Raw genomic sequence first — 20,678 nt, forward strand, 5'->3', positions numbered from 1 at the left:
AAAAGGAAAATCCGGGAGAGACCCCTTCGCTAGCGTACACACACCACTGCAGCCTAAATAAATGCAGTTAAGTCTCTGGGCACAGCCTGCCCCCCCCCCCCCCCCCCCCCATGGGGGAGGGATGCGCCCCCAGAGGACCTACTGCACCTGGGTGGTAAAGCAGGGATGTCCCCGCCGGGGGGGGCCGCACCCTCTCCCATCTCCCGCTCCCAGAAGGGAACCCACAAAGAAAACCCACCACGACAATAAGGAGGGCGGGGAATGGGGTCTCCATGAAGTGAACGCAGAGCCCAAAATGAAGCTTCCTCGGCCCCCGGGAGGCAGAGGGAGATGCGTCGCTTCATGGTGTATTTTGACCTCCAGACTGAGAAGGAGGCGGTGGGGTTAAATGAGGTTAACAAGCAGAGGTTAAACGCAGCTAAATGTAGTCTACGGCCTCCTGATTTGGGTGAGTTTCCTCTCTTCTCAGATGAGGTAAACAGGTCAGTTTGGGCGAGCTTCCTCACTTCTCGAATAAGGTAAACGGGTGAGTTTTCCCGTTTTTCCGCCTCTGGCCAAGTGGCTGGGAGGCATCCAGCTTTCCTCTTGGTCCACACAGAGCACCCACCGCCACCTCCAGGCCCTCCATCCCCCATCCCCAATTTCCTACGGCAAAAGCTTCTTGTCGTCCTCGTATTCCCAGTTCTCCTCCTCATACCAACTCCAAACTACCTTCCTAAGCCCTGCCACGTTTGCCCTCTGGCTCTCTCGCACAGCCCCTGCCTGCTCGGCTGGCCGCCAAGCAGTGCTGCCTGCCCTGGGCATGGCCAGGTATGGGGCACGATGTCCCACCCTCCCTCCCCATGCCCAGGGCACCTGGCTGGGTCTCCGTCTTGCTCCTCCGCCTGGCTGCTGGTCTTTGTGGACCAAGCACAAGTTTGATGTGTTTGAGATTAGCCCATCCTGCCATGTCAAACCTCTCAACAGCTGAACTTGGCCAACAAACTCAAAGGAGAAGATAGTGTACAAATCACGTTCTCTTGGGAAACCAAGCTAAACATCACGAACAACAGCAGAGCAAGTACTCTCTGCCCGTGCATTCTCTGTCTCTGGGATTTTTTTTTTTTTTTGTTATTTTTGGATTTTGGCAAAGCATTAAAGATTAGACACAATGCTTACCTAATATTTACTAACCAGTGGGTTACCACCCCTACATGTTCACCGAGACTGCTAAAAAAACTACAGAACTTCAGCTCTTGCTGTTGGATAAGGCAGGAGACTTCAATTTGTAGGCGGTCATGGAAGTGATGCACTCAGAGGTGAGTATGCAGACACTGACACTCAGACCAAAGGTCCACCTGGCCTGCAGGCAGTCTCTGGTGCTCAAGGGAGGCTCCAGGTTTTTCGTGTCCATGGACTCAATTCCTGAGAGTGGCCAATAAAGGGAAGGACTGCTCCTCCACTTCCTTTGTGGGCAAGGACAAATGCTGCTGCTCCTGCCTGGCGGGACAAATGGGAAAGGCAATGTACACAGCTTCGTAGGATGCCATAGGGAGAGGCCGTCACACTATTGTTCCCAATCTCAGTCTCTCCTATTTACCGCCAGGCCAGGACTTTGTCCCTCCCAGAGTGATTCCAGCCTCTAATATCTTCTACCATCTGCTTTTGAGACTCTCGGGGATCATTATAGCAGTTTCAGCCTCCTCTTGCCTCTGGCGCTGCACTTTGCAGCCCTGGAGCCACCCCCCACCCATCTTCAAGAATGCCTTTATTTTGCTTCTGTCTCATAACTCAGATCAACGCCTTCCTTAATGACCTTGGACTGCTCCCTGTGCTCCCATACTACATCCTCTCTGGTTTCTTCCCTGAGGTGGCTCCACACACACACGTGGGTTGCAAGAGCCAAGCACTTCTCTTAGGGACGGAGTATGGCAAAAGCAAGTAGTGGGCCCACCACCCAGCCTTCCACTCAGGATCCTTGTCCACAACATCAGAGGAAGCCAAAAGGTGTGTTTCCTGAGAGGGTCCAGCAGGTAGAGCTGGCTGTGGGTAGCCACAGGATGGTGCAATCAGTGTTACTCCCATCCTAGAGTTCCTAATGGAGAAGGTCTCAGAAATGGCCCTGTCCGCTCCTACGCTATAGGTCTGCTGGTCAGCATGAAGGTATGGACTGCTACAGTAGTCCATGAGAGGCGCTTCAGTGTTTGGAAGAGAAAACCATCGTAGAGAGCATCAAGGTTTTTATTCTGCCCTGTAATCTGGGGGAAGACAACGCTCTGCCAATGGGTCGCGATATGAGAGCCAATTTTTTCTTGGAGCCTCTTTCCACCTACCTCTTCCAAATCCCACACAAAAAACCACCTGGCATAATAACCCGTGGCTCTGGGTGCTGACCAAGTCATGGTGCCTGGGCTGCTTCTTGAGGGGCTTCTCTTTGACCCTAGCTTGGCCCCTAAAGCTCTAGTGTTACTTGCTGAGCTGTCACTTCTCTTCAAGATGTGATGCTCGGTGGATATTCCCTGATCCCCACGAGGAGACATGATTCCCTCCATGTTGTTCACCCCTCCACGAAGGGCAAAACGAATCCTGGCATTATGGAGAGGCAGTGTACTGCTGGCATTCACAGTGGCGTGGCACCTCTCCAACCCAAAGGACGGGCAGGCACTAGGATGACCACCTGAATAGTGATCGGGAGTCCTTGTGTTTGGTCACTCCTCTGAATCCTTCAGCCTCCATTTGCTGAGGGTCCTGCTCTCTGCAGAAGTCTTGTGGTTCTGGGAAGAGACTGAAGTGAGGCATTGATACGGCAAGGGGCAGAAGAGGGGAAAAATCACAGAGGGTGGGACAGAAAGCTTCTACAACCCCCTTCCTCCCCCCCGGGAAGGAACACAAACATTTCCTCCTCTTGCCCCCCACCCCACAAATGTGGAGCAGCTAAAACTGCATGTTTAAATTCCAGAGGTTGAAGAGTGACTCCCAGCTGTGCTACAGACTCTCCTACCTCTGGATGGGAGACAGCACAACAGTGTTGCAGCAACTAATGCTGACTTAACTGTTAAGTGCAGTTGATAGCTGGATGGTGGGACAGGATGCACTTTGGCCACCTCACCAGAGGTATGTGGAGGCTGATGACTCTTTTTCCTCAGGCCTGAAATGCTGGTGGTTGCTCAGGTCGGGACAGAATGCCTGCACCTTTCTGTGCCTGTGGAGAGGCCCTCCTAATCCCAGTAAACATCCACACACCAGCCAGGAACGTAGGAGTTTCCATCAGCAGGCATTTGTCTGCTTTTGGACGAGCTGGATTTCTTCAGTGCCTGGCACATTTACAATAATATTAATATGATACCCAAACATATACTTTGCAAAGAGAAAAAAAATTGTTTACATGAAGAGTGCCAAGGAGCAGCACCTTTTCAAGCCCCAACAACTCCTGATGTTTTCTGTTTCTTTGTTCCTTGGAAATAAGGAAATAATCCTCAGGAAAAAATTCCTAACCTCTTATTTGTCTTTTTGACTGATGCTCAGAACAATGCTGACATTTGCACAGATCTGCAGTGAGTCCAAGTTCTCTTCCCTGGTCATTTACAGCTTACAATGGTTTACATATAATGAAACTTATTTTCCCCCATATAAAATACTTCGTCACTGTTTTTCTGTCCGGTCAGTCTGTTTGAGGAGATCCTTCTGAAACCCTCCGTAATCTGTCTGTCCTGAATGATTTGTGCTCCACAACTGCAGGTGGAACTAGTTCATACAAGTACGCTTCTCTTAGGTGAGGCAACTGATACCAAACCTATCCTTGCATTTCCAGCTTCTTTAAAGCAAAGATTTACTTGCTATCTTCAGTTACTAGCTTAAATATTGCCCTCTAAAAGTCATTATAATGATAGCTATAACCGTGACTTCTTTCCTACATTAAATGATATAAATAGCAATAACTCGTCTAAGTACTCTCAGCCTCTGGAAGCCAGTGGAAATTTTTCTATCGATTAGAGTCGGCTTGGGTCAAGCCCTACACAGTGTTTTCTGACCCCTTGCCCTACTTATTCTCCATTTCTATTTCATGTATGTATCTAAGTCTTCAGATTGTTGCCCTTTTTTCTCTCTCTCTGTTGAAGAGAAATCCTGATAAGGAGGTCCCAGAGGTCTTTAGCTTGTCATCACATCCCTTCACAGGCTGAATGTGTGCAGAACGCTTTAGGAAGAAGCAAAAGCTAAATATAGAATCATTTAAAGCCTACCCATTAAGGGCATGCCTACATGACACGAATGCACTAGCTTAGGTACCGGGAGCCGTGTAGTCACGGAGCTAAGTATAACCGAAACAGAGGAACTGGCTCACAAACCATTCCCCCGCGTGCACATCCTGTCTCTCAGCGCCAAGTATCAGAGCCTTGGAGGAAGGTATAAAGGCTCTAATAGACAGTTATATACTAACTTGCCCATAGGGTAATTTTCTTCCTGATTCAGCTCTTTAGCAGGCGGTTTATGGCCTGAAGCACGTAACACTTCTGCTTTTCTCTCTTACCTAGTGTTATTGCAGGTGTGCTTTTTATTCACATAAATGGATAATACAAGTGGCCTTCTAGGCTGGTCAAAATGATGGGAAATAACCTCATGCAATAGTGACATATTACAACTAGCCTCAGCTGCCCCTGCAGATTTTAATGGAAGGTGAGGACTTGGACCTTTAGTCCAGAAAGACAAAGCATTAGTTTTGCATTAATTAAGCCTATATTACATGGCTTAATTAATGGCCAGTAGTATCACTGGCCACCTTTTCCTTTTTGTGCTATAAGTTACTTAATCTGCTGGTACATCATCTATTTATCCAGAAATAAAATCATCAGCTAATGAAACAAAGATGAGAATATTTATTGCTTGGTTGGGCCAATCGTGATTTTTGGGAGAGAAGCAGAATGGATTGTGCAAAGGATGCATAAAGAGCTACCCTTTACTTTCACTGAAACACCGAGACTTACGTGACTTAACTACAGGTGATTTCTAACAACACATTGTACTGTCTCGGAGAAGACATCAGCAGTGTTGCATCGAAGGCACAGTCAGCACACAAGCGCTGCCTTTCGCTCTGTCAGCTGCCAGTCCCTTCTCCCCACCACCCAATCCTCTCCAGGGGCAACTGCATTTCTCCCTCTGGTGTCCTTTGTAGTAAACATCTTTCTAAGACTGGATTTTCTTCTGCCTTTTTCAAACCCTCTTATATCACAGTGTCCTGCAGAGCATCTTATTTCAAAGCACCGACGCTCACCAGGAAGTTACCCAAGCTGCAGGCTGCCAGCGATCACGTCGGCGTTGCGTGACACTGGCACGGTGCTGGCCAGTACATCCCCAAGTGTGGCGGCATTGCTGTCACCGGCTCAAAACCATTGCTTCAGAAGCCATTTCCCTTCTGAACCCTCCGGGCCTCCAAAACATAAATCCAGTTTGCTTTTTCTCTTCGTAAACTATGTTAATCCTTGGAGCGATGTAGTGTAACACAAACGCAAAGCTCAGTCCTGGGCAGAACAGAGATGCAAATGATGCCTTCTCCTTGTCTTGGGAAAACTCTGCAGGTCATATGGAGGGGACACAAAGCCAGAAATGTCACCCACAGCTCCTGCAAGGTTTTGCGTATCGCCCTTGCTTCTCTCCTCTGGAGCAGCACAAGCTTATTGTGATTACTGGCATATTTTACAAGGAAAATCCCAGAGAAAACTCAGCTCAGTCATGAACAGAGGCAAATGCTACCCGTATCTGGGCCCTAAATAGCCCAAGATTGTAGAAAACGAACAGCCTTTCATTACAGGTGCCATTGGTCCCTGTGCATTGGCCCCGAGAGAGAGGACTGCCTTTTTACATCCAGGCAAAACAAAGGCAACTATATTCAAATCAGTAACATTTCTCTGGGGAATAAACCAAAACATATTTTGGCCCCAAGAATTATTACCTGTAACTACCCAAAGGATAGCTGGCAGTTTAAGGGCCCGGACAGCTTCAGACTTTCAGCAGCTCTATATAGTGCAGTGTTTTTTTTCCCGATCGCTGTCTCACCCTGGCTAACTTGAAGGTCAAAAGATGATCTAAGGCCTAATGCTTCAAGGTGCTGAGTTGTATCAGGAGATGATGCATGGAACACCGTATCAGACGTTGTGTCCTCCTGGATTAGGCCCAACTGGTCAAATTCTTGTTCCGAAATGCTGGCTTCTCTATTCTGCTAAGAGCCTGAAGAGTTAAAGTTATTAACTGGCTTCTGAATAAAATGCATTAGGAATAAATATGCTTTAGGATAAACCTATTAAATGGATAAAAATGCCATTACCACTGGTGAAATATGATTGTGTGACCTTTTAAATAAATAAGCCTGCTATGCACCAAATTATGTCAGATAATAAGCTTTATACATGATAGAGTCATGCAGTAGGTCTCAATCTTCAGGCACTCAATGAAATATCGCTAGCCATAAAGGGCTTCTGAAATGTTACACTAAAGAAAATTGCTTCCAGCTATAAAAACTTAACTGCTAAAACAAATGTAGTTTCCCTCATAAAATTCTGTGCAAGGCATTGGTAGCAAGAGTGAAAGCCTACTAGAAACAAACCTTAGCTATTCAAACTATTTTGCAAATACACAACGCTTCTTAAAATAACTTGGATTCCAGATAAATCTGGAATAACTCTATTGAAAGCAAAAAGGTTGTAATCATGTAACGACAGCGCAAGATCCAAATTATTTTTGCAGGGTCTTAGAAATACGTTTGTGGGATATCTCTGGATACAAACATTGCTGTGGATCCAAACTAATCTGCACTTGTCATTTTGGCACTTGCACAAGCAGTGGAAATACTGACCCCTCTGGCTGTCCTGAATCTTGGGCCTGTCTGTGTTATGCCTCAGAGACTTGCCCAGATTACTCCTGACACAATGATATTCCTATTAAGGGACCATTTGTATTTGATGTGATGGAAACAGAGCTGGATATTATCTGCCTCGTGAATACAGACAGACATGCATTTAGTCAGATTCAGCTATCAGCTTCACGCACGGCAAAACTGGCTCTCTACAGTAAGTCAGAGTGAGAACTTTCTGCTCTAAACCATTACAAATAAGAAGGAATGAAGCAAAGTCGCTCATTCCTTCTAGTGATCATGGGCAAACCAACAGAACCTCCTGGTGAGGCACTTACAGTTTTAATAAAATCATCGTGGTCACTTCATCTATTGTTACGTGAACATCAGCGAATACATGCGATTCCCAGCTAGGGTCTCAAACACAGCTCCAAGGACTGAAAATACTCTTGGAACTCCCTGCCACAATCAATTATCTTCTCCAAAAGGTGATATCGGACATCAACAAAAAGGAGCATTCCTGTTTCTTCTGGGTTTTTTTCTGAACTGGGAGAATGCAAGCACATTTTTGAGGATAGAAAGGATCTTCTTAACCTCCAGCTACAAACACTGACAATTTTCACCAACGCTCAGTGCAGTACAAACTTTTCCAGGAGGGGCACTGTCGTGGTTTAACCCCAGCCGGCAGCTAAGCCCCACACAGGCGCTCGCTCACTTCCCCCCAGTGGGATGGGGGAGAGAATCAGAAGAGTAAAAGTGAGAAAACTCATGGGTTGAGATAAAGACAGTTTAATAGGGAAAGCAAAAGCCGCGCACGCAAACAAAGCAAAACAAGGAATCCATTCACTACTTCCCATGGGCAGGCAGGTGTTCAGCCATCTCCAGGAAAGCAGGCCTCCATCACATCTAACAGTTACTTAGGAAGACAAACGCCATCACTCCGAACATTCCCCCCTTCCTTCTTCTTCCCCCAGCTTTATGTGCTGAGCATGACGTCATATGGTGTGGAATATCCCTGTGGTCAGTTGGGGTCAGCTGTCCCAGCTGTGTCCCCTCCCAGCTTCTTGTGCACCCCCAGCCTGCTTGCGGGTGCGGTGGGGTGAGAAGCAGAAAAGGCCTTGACTCTGTGTAAGCACTGCTCAGCAGTAACTAAAACGTCCCTGTACTCTCAACACTGTTTCCAGCACAAATCCAAAACATAGTCCCATACCAGCTACTATAAAGAAAATTAAGTCTATCCCAGCCAAAACCAGCACAGGCACTGAAAGAGACATAGCAAAATTCAAGCACACAAAAGAATCCAGCTTTGCCCCAGCTCCCAAAAAGCAAAAAGATCACTCTCTGAACCTTAGCCATTTTAACCGTGAAGAAACAGGTACATTCTCCACAACTAGTTTTAGCGCTTTCGCTAAATAGAGCAAGGCACACCATGCTAAACACAACTTAAATGGGACCACTGCAAAGGAATGGGTGGCATCATGAGGCTAGCAGTGAAATTTTTATCTTCCCTTCCTGAACCACTGTAGCACAATGTCCAGAAACAAGTAATAGGTCTGTTCCGGGCAGCAGCTCGGCTGCATCCTGAAAATGCCTCCAGGCACTTGCCATTTTGTTTTACTGCAGTTCCTCAAAACTGGTCAATTGTAAGCATAAATCTCACAGAGAAGGCACATTATCAGTGGTGAAGGACAACTGCTTGTTATATAATCCTGCCAAATCCTTGATACAGCAGTTCTCAGCCAACAACCGTCTTGCTCTGAGTCATCTGGAAAGTCTCTGGTTCAGTGACATCCAGGAGCAGACCATCAAAACAGGTTAGATTTCCACTTCCCATTTCAAATTACAGGAGGCACCTGTGAGTCAAGGCAATCATTTTCTCTTTATCTACCTTCAGATGCCATTCCGCATACGGATGCAGCCTGTGCTCGTGCTGAGCCAGAAGCCCCGTGGGAGTTCCCAGCTAGGTCTGGATGTCGCAGCTTGCAGCTGTCCTGGGTGGCTGTTGGCATACAGGTCCCGCTGCAGTTACTGAGCAGGAACAGTCCGAGGGCAACCGCAGTGTGAGGAAATCCTCACCCTGCTCTTCAGAAAACCTGAGATGCTACGTGTGGGGCTGGACTTGCTCCATGCTCACCAACCTTTCTCCAAACACCCATCACTGGCCCCTGTCAGAAGCGGACACCGTGCTTTGACCTCTGGACTGGCCCTGCACGGCTGTTCACATGGTGGGAGTCCAGGCACTGCCAAGCGCTGTATCCCCTCTCCTGTCACCAGAGCCAGGGGCTTGATTAGATCACACTTTTTTTTTTCCCCTTTGAGGCAATGCCAAGTCTTAATCTGGTCTTGGGTCACGGATGTCAGCGGGACATATTACACTGGGTCTATCTTTGAATTAGGAAGTCTCCTGCCTCAAAGCTGGCCAGCTCAGACCTACTGCTCTCCTACCTCTTCTCCTCCCCGCCGTGCCTGACAGACAGCTGGAGTCAGCTCTTCTGACAACGGTGTTGGCACTCAAAGCTGAGAAGCTCATTTTTTTTACAAACCCAAACGACTACAACTTTGGCAATCTCACTGATATTGAACAGCAACAACAAAAAGAACCAAGTCAGCAGCAAGCAGTACTCTGTTGCACAGGGCTGTAATAAACCCAGGAGAAACGAGCTGGGTCAGGTTGGGTTGGCTGGTAGGTGCCAAAAGAGCTGGTCCAGGGTTACCACTTCAGGGGCCAAAGGGGGGAGAGATGGAAGGTAATCGCTTCCCCGGTTCTCCGTCTCACTCCTCTGCATATTATGAAATTGCTTCAACCTTTACTGCTGTTACAAAAGTCCTATGAAAGGCCCATACAATTCAATATTCAAATTGTAATGCAATTAATATGATTTTAGGACAATTTGCAAAATCTGCAAAAAACATCAAGTTTCAGTGTTCATTATGATCTGGACAAAATTCCAGTTCTGCAGTTCATTTCTGCACACTCATAATCTGGCTAAAATAATTATTCAGGCCCAAAACAAATCTTTTTTTTTTCCTTATTTTAAAATTATTTTTCTTAAAATAAATTAAAACTTCAGAATGTTGCCAGAATGACACCTACGAGAAGGCAAGATTGTTTATTAGACAGGTATTTTAAAGTTTTCAGTCCTAAACGGATGGGACCATCACTGGAGAAAATACAACTCGTGTATGCCATATGTTTTCCATAGTTTTATGATTCTTGTATTTTTATTAAACTAGCCAATGAAAATAATAATTATAGCGGAGTTTTTCATTTAGCCTCAGGAGTCAGAACTGTGATTCTGTTGTTCACAGTGGGTTGTTTTCTTTTCTCCTTTTTTCCTTCTCGGCAATGTAAATCATAAATCTAAGAATTGGGTTTCCAGTGTAACCCATGATAGTAATTCATTTATTTTTTGTTTCCCATGGATATGGTATAACTGTTGCTTTAAAATGCTGTTTGGGTAAAACAGGGTCCAAAACCCAAACAGCAAGTGTAGTCTAAAATGTGTGTCACACATAAAGGGCAGTTACCATCTTCCCAGTACAAATCATTGGCCTTGACATGAAAAACTTGGTATCTCACTATCAGTTCATATGGGCTTTTAGTCTGTATCTGTTAAGAACGGACAACCAGGCACCTGTCAGAAATAAAACTACCTACGTGGGAAATAGATTCTTCAGATTCCATAGAATCAATTGAATCATGTACTTTGTATAAATAATGTACGTACAATTCTATTAAAAAAATCAAGGAAGTTCCTTTTATTTCCACCTCTTTTCCTAAATTTATAAATATTAACTGGTTTATATCTGTCTGATTTTTATTGTGTAGCTGAATCTTTGTGTCTTTTTCTGTAAAAAAAGACTGTAAGCAGATGTTCTCCATCAACACCTGTAGCAATAAGTTGTAAAGAAAGTGAAAATAATTTGAAATTTTCTATTTTACTTAAAAGCTTTACTATGTTTAACCGTGCGCTGACAAAACTGCTTTCCAAATAGTTGCAAAAAACTTAGCAACTTATAAGACATCATTTTTATATATAGCTCTGAATGAGCTGAAAACACAGAGCTCAAAACACATTATTTATAAAGATTGCATAACTTGCTATCTAAACTCATCTGACTAATCATGAAACCTGTGAGAGAGGCCGGTGGATTGTAACAGCAGATGAGTTGAAGAGCCGCGATTCTCATACAAGGAAAGGGTTCAAATAATTGCTTATTAGTCACAGAAAAACAATGCTGGAAGAAAAATGTATGAATAAATGAATGAGTGAACACGGGACTAATGAGCTATTTCCTCCACTTGGCGTATGAGCTCTCTGGGGATGGCGACTCGTTTTTGTTACACGTGTGAACACAATGCAGAGTGTAATAGGGTCTCGGTTTCTGCCTGCTGTTCTATCGACACACAGCCCGGCGATGAGGCCTGGAAGACAGAGGGCTCGAGTGTTGGACGTAGTGCCTTTCACAGCCTACGGTTCTCAGCACCGACCGAGAACCGTCCTTCTGCTCTGCGTTTGGTGAAGTGCAGCCGCTGCCCAGTCTGTCGGGGTTGCAGATTAACACCAGAGACACGGGCACCCTGAGCTAGTTCTGTGCTGAGCCTTAGGTCCAGCCAGGTTTATACCCCGAGGACTGCATCACGCAAACTTGACTGCTGAACCCTGCAGGACCCTGGCTAGCCATAGCCTCCTCTGCAACGCATTCTTGTCACCAGGCAGCACCGGGGTACTAACAAGCCCAGCTGGAAGCCAGGTGATTTGTCCTCTTCTTCTGCCTTCTCCGTTTCTTTTTTGCCTCCAGCGTGCCTCTTGATTGTTGTGTTTCCAAGGGAACTTCTCAACTTGCACATGGACATTCAGCTTGGGTCCAGAGGTATGCCTCTACGGCCCTTTCACAAGGTACAGGCTGCAAAACCCATAAGAAGCCAGCTCCAGCCCAGCATATTAACTAGCCAGGGTTTTTCTAAAGCCTGGTACCAGGAAGGCAATGCAGGGAGACCTGAGCAGGCTCGGAAGGGGGCTACCTTCCATCTGAGAGAGCGCTCTGAGCCAGCATTGATCTTAACAGAGCCAGGCTTAGTTTAATCACTCATCTGCTCCCACTGAGCTCCCTGATCTCCAGGATACCCCAGCTCTCAGTTTCCCTGAATGATGGAGAGTTGACAGTATTTAATGAGATTAAATGTCATCTTCATTACAGAAGAGCCTTTAATTAGAGGATATCATTGAACATCATTTGATACCGAAGAGAAGCATGCTCTCTTAAATTTCAGGCAGTGACAGGGGTCCCAGAAGGACTGGGTTCCAGTCCTGGCTTTGCCAGAGGCCTCTTCTGGCACATTAGGTAAGACCAAGATAGCCACCGAATTAAAGGTTGCATAAGCAGTGTAGCTCAGGCACTTCCTAACTTCAGGGAGCTAGACTTTGCAACCTAAACACTCTGTGTGTAATTGTTAAATTGAGGCTGATTCAGAACCTTGACACATGAAGAGAAGAACAACCCACAGGCTCACCATCCTTTTATACAGCTTTACATTCCAAGCAATTACTTGAAAAGGATTGGATCAAAAAGTTGGTGCTTGCTCAAAGCCCCAGAAAAGTGTCCAATTCAAATCCAAATTGCTTTTTTTGTGGCTGAAGCAGTGTTTCCATCACTCTGGGTATTTTGGCTTGATACTCTCAGAACTAGACTTGTGTGTGCTGCAAAAGAAAAGAGCCATACAAGGGCAAAAAAGATGGCTTTTTTTCCCCATCTTGGAGAGAAAGTAGATTTAAAAGAGTAGGAATCAGGCTCTATTTTTAGACTCTAGCTTTTTAATTCATTAGCTGGACGGGACTGTTCACATGCAGTCACTTTTCTCACTGGGTCAAGGCTAGTGAACAACTGCTGCGTTACAAGGACAGAGATAAGTGAGCAAGTCCAGCTATTACTCTCCTCCATCGCTAATTACTTCATTCTAAGACCCCCACAAAATCACCAGTGACATTCAGTGACCTTCTGCTGCAAGGAAGAAGCCAACCGCCCCCTCGGTCAGCATCTGTGCCTACCACGGGCAGCGCACCGGCGTCCCTCGCCCAGCAGCACACAGCTGCCTTGCAGAGACTCCCAACACTTCAGAGGCAACGTAAGGAAACAATTACACTTGCTGTTGATTAGCGTGGTCTGTACTTTTCAACTTAGCTAGTGTTGCCAAGTAATGAGCACTTCTATTAGCTACGTGGAAGGGAGTCTACTACCTGCTTATTTAAAGAAATTGCTAAATCACACAATCCGTTTTTACACATCCCACCCTTCAGGACAGAATTAGTTTCTAACAGGAGCTGAATTACTTGCCAGGCCCTCACCTTCTACCAAAGGCTAAGCGATTAGTTAATCTAGGTGGCTTACACAAAAGTGAAATCCAGCCTAATAAAAGCTTACAGTCAACTATTTTCAACAGCACCTGGTATCAGGCTGAAATAGGCTGGTACTGTACAGCCCCATTTCTCTGCAGTTTAACGGTGGTGCTCATTTTGTCTTGCCTAGAAACCAGACAGCTCTTTTAATTATGTCTAAAACATGCCTGTTCAGACTGAGAAATAAGCAGTCCTGCAAGCAGAGCCAAGTAGATGGCTTGGAAATCAATTATTGGATTCCTCCGTGTCTTAATAAATTTCACCAGTGAAATTCCTGATGCTTCCTCTTCCCTCCCCCCAACCCCCTTCAGCTACAACTTAGTATCCATGTTTCAGGCAGACTCTTGGTGTATAAGGAAGGTTGAACTCAAGTAACAGCTTCTCACCAGGACTACTGTCTCAGATGACTGATTTTCACCAAACTCGTTACGGAACAGACTTGCAACCTCTGTTGAACTTGCACAACAGGTTCAAAAATCAAGTAGGAAAGGCAGAGACCACATGACCTCTCTCTAAACCTGCTTTCCCAAGCTAACAACCCCAAATAAAAGTTTTTTCCCCAACGTTTTGCCTTTTTTAAACAGATTTTAATAAAAAGATAATTTGCCTTTCCTCTTCACACAAATACTGCACTGCAATTTCCCCTCCTTCCAACCCAAAACACTGTTTAACAGAGCGTAAGATACCTCCAGTGTGAGAAGATGCTAAGGCTACCTGATTTCCTGCAGACTTGGGATGAGCTGTATGTACCCACAGCTCCTGCTGAAGACAGTACCACCCGTTTCAAATTCCTTAGCTAGTCTGATCAATACCATACCCTCTAAAATACACTTTCATCAGTAGATTTCAATAAACTTTGGAGGGGATAGTATTTCCCCCCTTTTTTAAAGTTCAAAAAGCTACAGGACCATGGGGGTGAACCTCACTCAGGCAAGTCTCACTGAAGACATCCCCCACGCGCCGAAGTTTTGAACCCTGGCAAGTGACACAGCATTAATGCTGACTGCCCAGTCACCTTCCCCATCAATGGCAACGGTCCCGGACGGCTTAACGAGCTCTAGTGCAGTATCATCAGACTCCTAGGAGTCCGACGATAGGGAACTTCCATTTCCTGTCCTACACCATCACAGGGGCTGCTTTCAAGAATCCTCTTCTTCCTAATACTAGTTCCTCCCTCACAGGAAAGGTTAAAAAAACAATCTCCCTTCTTTAGAGGAGCAGATCGCACTTTTTAACATAGCTACAAAAGAATCCTTTTTAGTTTTTTTTGCTTGTTTGAGCCAAACAAAACATGGCAGGGGATTGCCCTCTTGTGCTATTCTTCCTGGCTTTATGAACATGCTGCCTAGAGTCTCTTCTTCAGGCTACAGTCCTCCTGTAAGAACTTAAAAGAGCAAAGTAAGTTAATTTAAGGGCAAATCTTGGACATTTCAGTCTCGGCATTAGTTTTCTGTTGTTTAAAAACTTTTCCACATCCCAAGTTGAAGCTCCAGGAAGACACAGCTACTTCTTGGGCCTTGCGTTGATCCCTTTTCCTACCACTACCCAATGGACGCGGTACAAAATCTGTGGAAGCTAGGACAGCCGTGCAGCTAATTTCCCAGAAATTGTAGTTATCCTCCTCTCAGCATTTTCATGCAATTTGACTTCACGCTGAAAGGTCACACTGTAATTTCAAAAAATGTAGCTTAAAATACATTCATCTATAACTGTCATCCAAATGTGATTATTTCTACTACCTGACCACGCAGAATAAATCAGAATGCAGCTCTTTTAACACCAGAGAAAGGTTCTCTGTTCTGGTATCAAAAGGCAGATCTAAGAAACACTGTCTCCACTGCAAAATGAACAGCCTGGAATCTTGCACAAATGAAGTAATACCTACTCTACAGTCAATATTTTATTAGTCAGCCTGAAACATCACATAGTTCTTTGTGAAGTGTCCATATTTAAAATACTGCACACTTTAATGAACAGAGCAAGCCTTACCTTTCTGTTCTGTGCTTAGTCGATTTAGCCTATGTTTGCAGATAACACAGGCTCAAGAGCTGGTTTCATACTGAAGACGTACAAAAAAACAGAACTTGAAAAATAAAATTGCCATTAGTATTTAATCACCTATAAAAAATAAACTAGCGCTTTCATTTTACATCTCATTGCACAAGATCAAAACTGGCCTTCAGTCTAAGCACAGGACACACAGACCCCAACTTACAAGACAGTGAAGTATACTCAGACCAACAGAAAGAAGAACATGGACTAGCCATTAAGCTTTCAATTCACACTGCACATGTCTTTTCAGTCCTACCAAAAGTGAAACCCATCGCAGAACTCCATGCTTGGGGCCTACAATCTTCACAAATATCAAATTACATTTTCAAAAACCTTTCAAAATATGGAAACAACTGAACTCCTGGAGAACTCTACACTTCTCCACATAAACCAAGAAGCAGCAGAAGCACTTGTTAAATTCAACAACCTGCATCAGCTTTATTAGATCGTTACATTTACAAGAATTAACGGTAACGGTGCAGCTGCAGGGTATTGCGTCTTCTCCAGGCAGCACGACGTGAGCCACCAATGGTGTGGTGGAATTTGTGGCCCTTGCCAAGACCACGACTCTTCCGCCCGGCCGATGTCAGCCCACGCATCTCTCTGTGCTTGTGAACGGGTTTGGTGATCCATTGGGTATCAGGGTTGCGCCTGATGGTCTTATGGAAGGGATCAATCAGGATCACTTCGAAAAACTTGTAAGTGGAATCTTCACCCACCCAATACGAGTTCAAGACTCTCAGAGCCCCACAGTGACGGCCAGCACGTTCCTAGGGGAAAAAAAATAAATGCAAAAGGCTGCAAAATCATGGATGCAGGGCATTCTTCATGCAGAAAGATATGAATAACTCAAACCTAAAATTTTGTAGCTGCTAGAAATTTCAGTTTGCCCTGAGAGACCCTCTCTTCCTAAAAGAACTGTTCCCCTTCCAGTTGCAAAGGTGCAAGAAAAAGTAATAGCTGAAAGGAATGCTGTATTAAAAAAAAAAAAAGGCTGCTTGGATTCCTACATGAAATGGGTTTTAAAGAATGTAAGGAGGAAGGTGCTTGGTTGACAAAAGACAGAACTACTTTGTACACAGAAGCACCCAATAAGTAAATACACAGAGTTAAAAACAACTTTAACGTGAAGATGAAGAGCACAAGCTGCACTTGGGGCCACGGAACAATCTTTTGTGGGAAGTTATGAAAGACTGATCGATTTGCACATCCAAAGCTACAGGGGAGAAAGACATTTCTGCAGAGAATAAGCCCGTACTGATAGGAGAAAAGAAAACAGCTGATATAACAAGTCTTTGTTCCACTGCTGGTATATTAGTGCTTGCTATTCCTATCCTCACTTGTGGTTGGAAAGAAGCAATCTTAGTTTAGAAAACAAAACAAAGCAGAAAATATCAATTATGCAACTCCATCTGCCTCTCCTGTCAAGAATGCTCCTTATTTAAAACACTAAAAGTGTGTTTAATCCTAGGCCTTTATCATCACCATGGGAAAGTATGAACCAATGTAGCTCACCCATCTTCTGTCCCAGTGCAATCCCAACCTATTCCTTCAGTCTTCCACTAAACAGCACTTGACTAGTCATTTTCTGCATATGTAATAAAATTCTTTCAAGTCCTTGTTTTATTCTGGCATGTGAGTGCAACACATACATTAAACATTAGAACACCAACCACCCTCAACCAGCTTCTGTGTGGGGATGGTAGCTACAATGGAGGTTTTCTATTTCTATAATATTTCTATCGGAAAAATCTAAGTCTTCCAGGAAAGAGCGTGTCAGATTCAGAAAATTTTGAACTAAAACTGAGGGCCAACAACCTCTTCCATGAGCTGTCACCACAAGTGAGCATGTGATTAGCCATCAGGTATCTGGTAATAGCATATATGAAGAGCATGCCATGAGCACTGAAGACACAGAATTGCATTTTTAATTTAAACTCATCATCTGTGTTTCTTTTAAATTAGCATGTCCCATTTACGGGTTTTTTTTTTCCCTTTTAAAAAAACACACCGTATTCAACTTGCTGAAGTCACTTAGGAATATTTTTGAAGTCCTGGGAACAGAATAGTCTTCTGCTTCAAGATGGAAAGGCAATGAGCAGTCTTCATACTTCCACAATGTCTCTTTTTTGAGAGTGCAGACTAGTATTAATTCTAACCTGCTGAAAGAGTTTTTTCTAAAGGCGAGAACTACATCTCTTCAACACTACTACTGTGACATTATGAAAAAGATCTCATCAAATGAGTTTCCATTTTGAGTACTTCAGCAGGTAACATCATCTCACCTAAAAGCAAGTTAACCACCAATCTTTGTTCTTGTGAGGTACCAAAGGTTTTTATAAAGAACCAGAAGGTCTCTGGCATGCTGCTTTCAGATCCTGTGATACAGCTAAGTACACTGTGCGGCACTCCTACTACACAAACAGGTGCTACAGACTTTAAGACAGGAACTCATCTGTACTTTGTGAAAAGACCCTTACCTACAGCTGGTAATACATACAACGTGGCAGGGAACACAGAGGTGGGATTTAGCGATGAGTGAAGTCAGACACCTTAGCATATTTGAATTTTTATTTCTCATGCCTAACCCTTTATTTTACTGGGGCTTATACTAGTTGTATGTCTGTTTTTCGTTACAAATACTGTGGCATACTTTAGAAATAAGTATACACTATGAATGTCAATAAACCACCTAAGTAGTACTTTCCCCAGACCCCATTTGTAACGTCTGAATAGCTTTTTCATTTGTCTTAACACAGCTTTTCAAGACATTCTGGAGCTTTCCTGCCATCAATATTCAAGGTCTTTTACCCAACACATTAACAAAACAGTTGTTTGGGGTTTTTTTTGTCTCTGAATATTTTCAACTTTTACAGACTAAGACCTTCCTACCACCACATTTCTGAGCAATAACCAAAATAGTCACCTCTGCTACAGACTGAAGACTCCGGGCAAACTTCAGCTGGTTAACACCATGATGCACAGGTTTACCATAGGTTGCACCTTTCGGGACTGGGCGTTTCCGACCACCACGACGAACACGGACACGGTAGATAACATAACCTAGAAGAAATGATGACTTAGGAACTAGAAGAATTCTGTAGTGTAGCAAATGCAAATCACAGCAAGGCAATTTTGATGCCCATACTGCATTTCCAACACCAAAAGCTTCACACGAAAATTAGATCAGTATACCAATCTTCACCAAAACATACAACTGGAGGTGGCTAGCAAAAGATGTTTTTGTTACTTCCATCACAGCTGAGTAAGGGAAGCGATGTCCTGTCACAACTATTTTTTACTTCCAAACCAGAGTTTATGGCACCTTTCCACTATGCAGTTCCAAATACACTAAGAACAGCTACAGCCTCGTTGTAACACAAAAAACTCCCACCCTGAAAACACCCAAGAAAACAACCACCCCAAAACTGAAGTCCCGTATTCTGATAGTAGCATTCATAAAGCACTGAGGCACAAGCTATCCATAAACCCTGCTGAAATCTGATCACTGAAAAATGAGGAAACTAGACAAACTTCACAAACAGTTACAGAAGCGTAGACTCTCGGCTGTATATTTACGTAGTGAACAAACATATTGTTTCAAGGATTTGCTCAAGTTGCAGATGGACGGCCACTTTCCCCAAGTTTCTTTCACTGACCAGTAACTGTCTTCTAATGACAGCGCAAACTTCGTCATCTTGCTTACTCAAGCACGTACAGCTGTAACAGTCAAAGCAACGCATGACAAAATCTGTGTGGATAAAGGACACCCCCCCCGAAACCTAGGATACTAAAAGCATTGGTCAATTCTGCAGTAGTAACACAGCACAAGAGCAAGAACTAAAGCCAAAGCCCACTTGATCTCCATCTGCCAAAATGGCCACAGAAGCCGTGAATTCAAAATTACACGAAGTACGGTTTTGGGCTGTGGGCACTGCTACCAATTTAACACGTTTATAATACTAAGTTCATTTCACGCAGGACACTTCAGGTTGTCGGGGAATATTTAAGTTTCAGATTTTGTTATTTGACTATCACTTAAGGAAGGCAGGCAGCTGACATAAAACTCAGTCGCTCCATCACGAAGCACAGGGACTTCACCTCTAAGCCTCGTTACCTTGCTTGGCCTTATATCCCAGCCTGCGAGCTTTGTCTGGTCTGGTGGGCCGGGGAGCCCGGTGCAAGGCAGACAGCTGGCGATACTGCCAACAGCGGACACGGAGGAGGAATCGCATCACATCCGACTGCTTTTTCCTCCATAGCTCCTGGATGTACTTGTAGGCACCCATGTTTGTCTACCTGCTGAATGGAGAGGTGAAATGAAAGAAGTGCACCAAATACGATTCCAGATTTGAACAGCTTCCAACAGAGACACTGCATAAAACCACGCACGCTAACACCACTGACATGTAGGATGCTCTCAAGCTTCTTTACACCACTGGCACATCTGGTGACACGGCTCACACCTGGCAGCCTCCAACGGGACACGCAGCAGGTACCATTCTCAGCCATTTTCTTCCTTTTCGTACGTTCTTAAGCACTGAACTCCTCAGCTGAGGATTTTTCAGATGTCTATGTCAGATACTACCAAAATCGGTAGTTAACATCTGAACCAAGTTGTAAATATTCATCTATAAAGAAGCATGTGACTGTGAGCAGTGTGGTCTTTATTTTTAACGTTTTTTTATATTTTATTTTTTTCCTAAAAGCCTTTGAGCTCTCACACACCTGCAGCATTAGCAGATGTAAATGAACTCCATCAAGCCACCACACAAATCACCATCAGAAAAAACGCAGCTCGTTTTATTTGCACAGAAAAGACCTGTTCACGCGTGACTTTCCACGCCTCTCTCTGCCCAGCCATGGCACAGCTCTTGCTACCCCTTCTTTGGTTGCATTACGGCATAAAACACCACAAACGGACCGCACACCCGGAGTCAAACCAGGACGTGTCATCGACCTGCACCCGCTACGTTGCGGTGTGCGGCCTTCCCCTCGCACCAGGCAACCCTGGGTCCGACTGAGCGTCCCCATCCCCTCCCCGCCCTACAGCCCGGGCAGCCGGGCTGCCCCGACGAGGCGCAGCCCACGGGCCTTCCACCGGCCTCCCAGGGCCCGCGGCCCGCCCGGGCCCCGCTCCCCGCGGGCCGCGGAGCCCCCGCGCCGGGGGAGCAGCCCGTTGCACCCCGCCAGGGTGGCGGCGGGCGGGGGCGGCAGCGGGGCGGGCGGATGGCCGCCTCGGGCCCGGGATGGAACCGGATTGCGGGAAGGCCGAGCACCGACAAGCCCTCACCTGATGGCGCCCAGCACCGGAAAGGAAGAGGCCTGCTTCCCACAACCCCTTGCGGCGGCACCGCGCTTCCGGCGGCCGCAGCGGCGCCTCATGGGTAATGCAGTCCTTGGGC

General features: G+C 45.2%; 1 protein-coding gene across 2 annotated transcripts; it reads right to left on the reverse strand.

Annotated features, from left to right (window-relative positions):
* Positions 1-15,313: 15,313 nt before the first annotated feature.
* Positions 15,314-20,634, reverse strand: RPL15 (ribosomal protein L15). Of its 2 annotated transcripts, none has more exons than XM_076331184.1 (4): positions 20,567-20,634; positions 19,391-19,572; positions 18,200-18,336; positions 15,314-16,043 (listed from the first exon to the last, which is right to left on the reverse strand). In XM_076331184.1, the coding sequence occupies exons 2-4, from the start codon at positions 19,560-19,562 to the stop codon at positions 15,738-15,740; spliced, it is 615 nt and encodes a 204-aa protein (XP_076187299.1). In that variant the 5' UTR covers positions 19,563-19,572; positions 20,567-20,634; the 3' UTR covers positions 15,314-15,737. The 2 variants fall into 2 exon arrangements, with proteins under 2 accessions (XP_076187299.1, XP_076187298.1); XM_076331183.1 differs by having other exon boundaries at positions 19,391-19,575; positions 20,567-20,622.
* Positions 20,635-20,678: the final 44 nt, after the last annotated feature.

This window comes from Aptenodytes patagonicus, chromosome 2 (assembly GCF_965638725.1).
Source record: "Aptenodytes patagonicus chromosome 2, bAptPat1.pri.cur, whole genome shotgun sequence".
Lineage (NCBI taxonomy): Eukaryota > Metazoa > Chordata > Aves > Sphenisciformes > Spheniscidae > Aptenodytes > Aptenodytes patagonicus.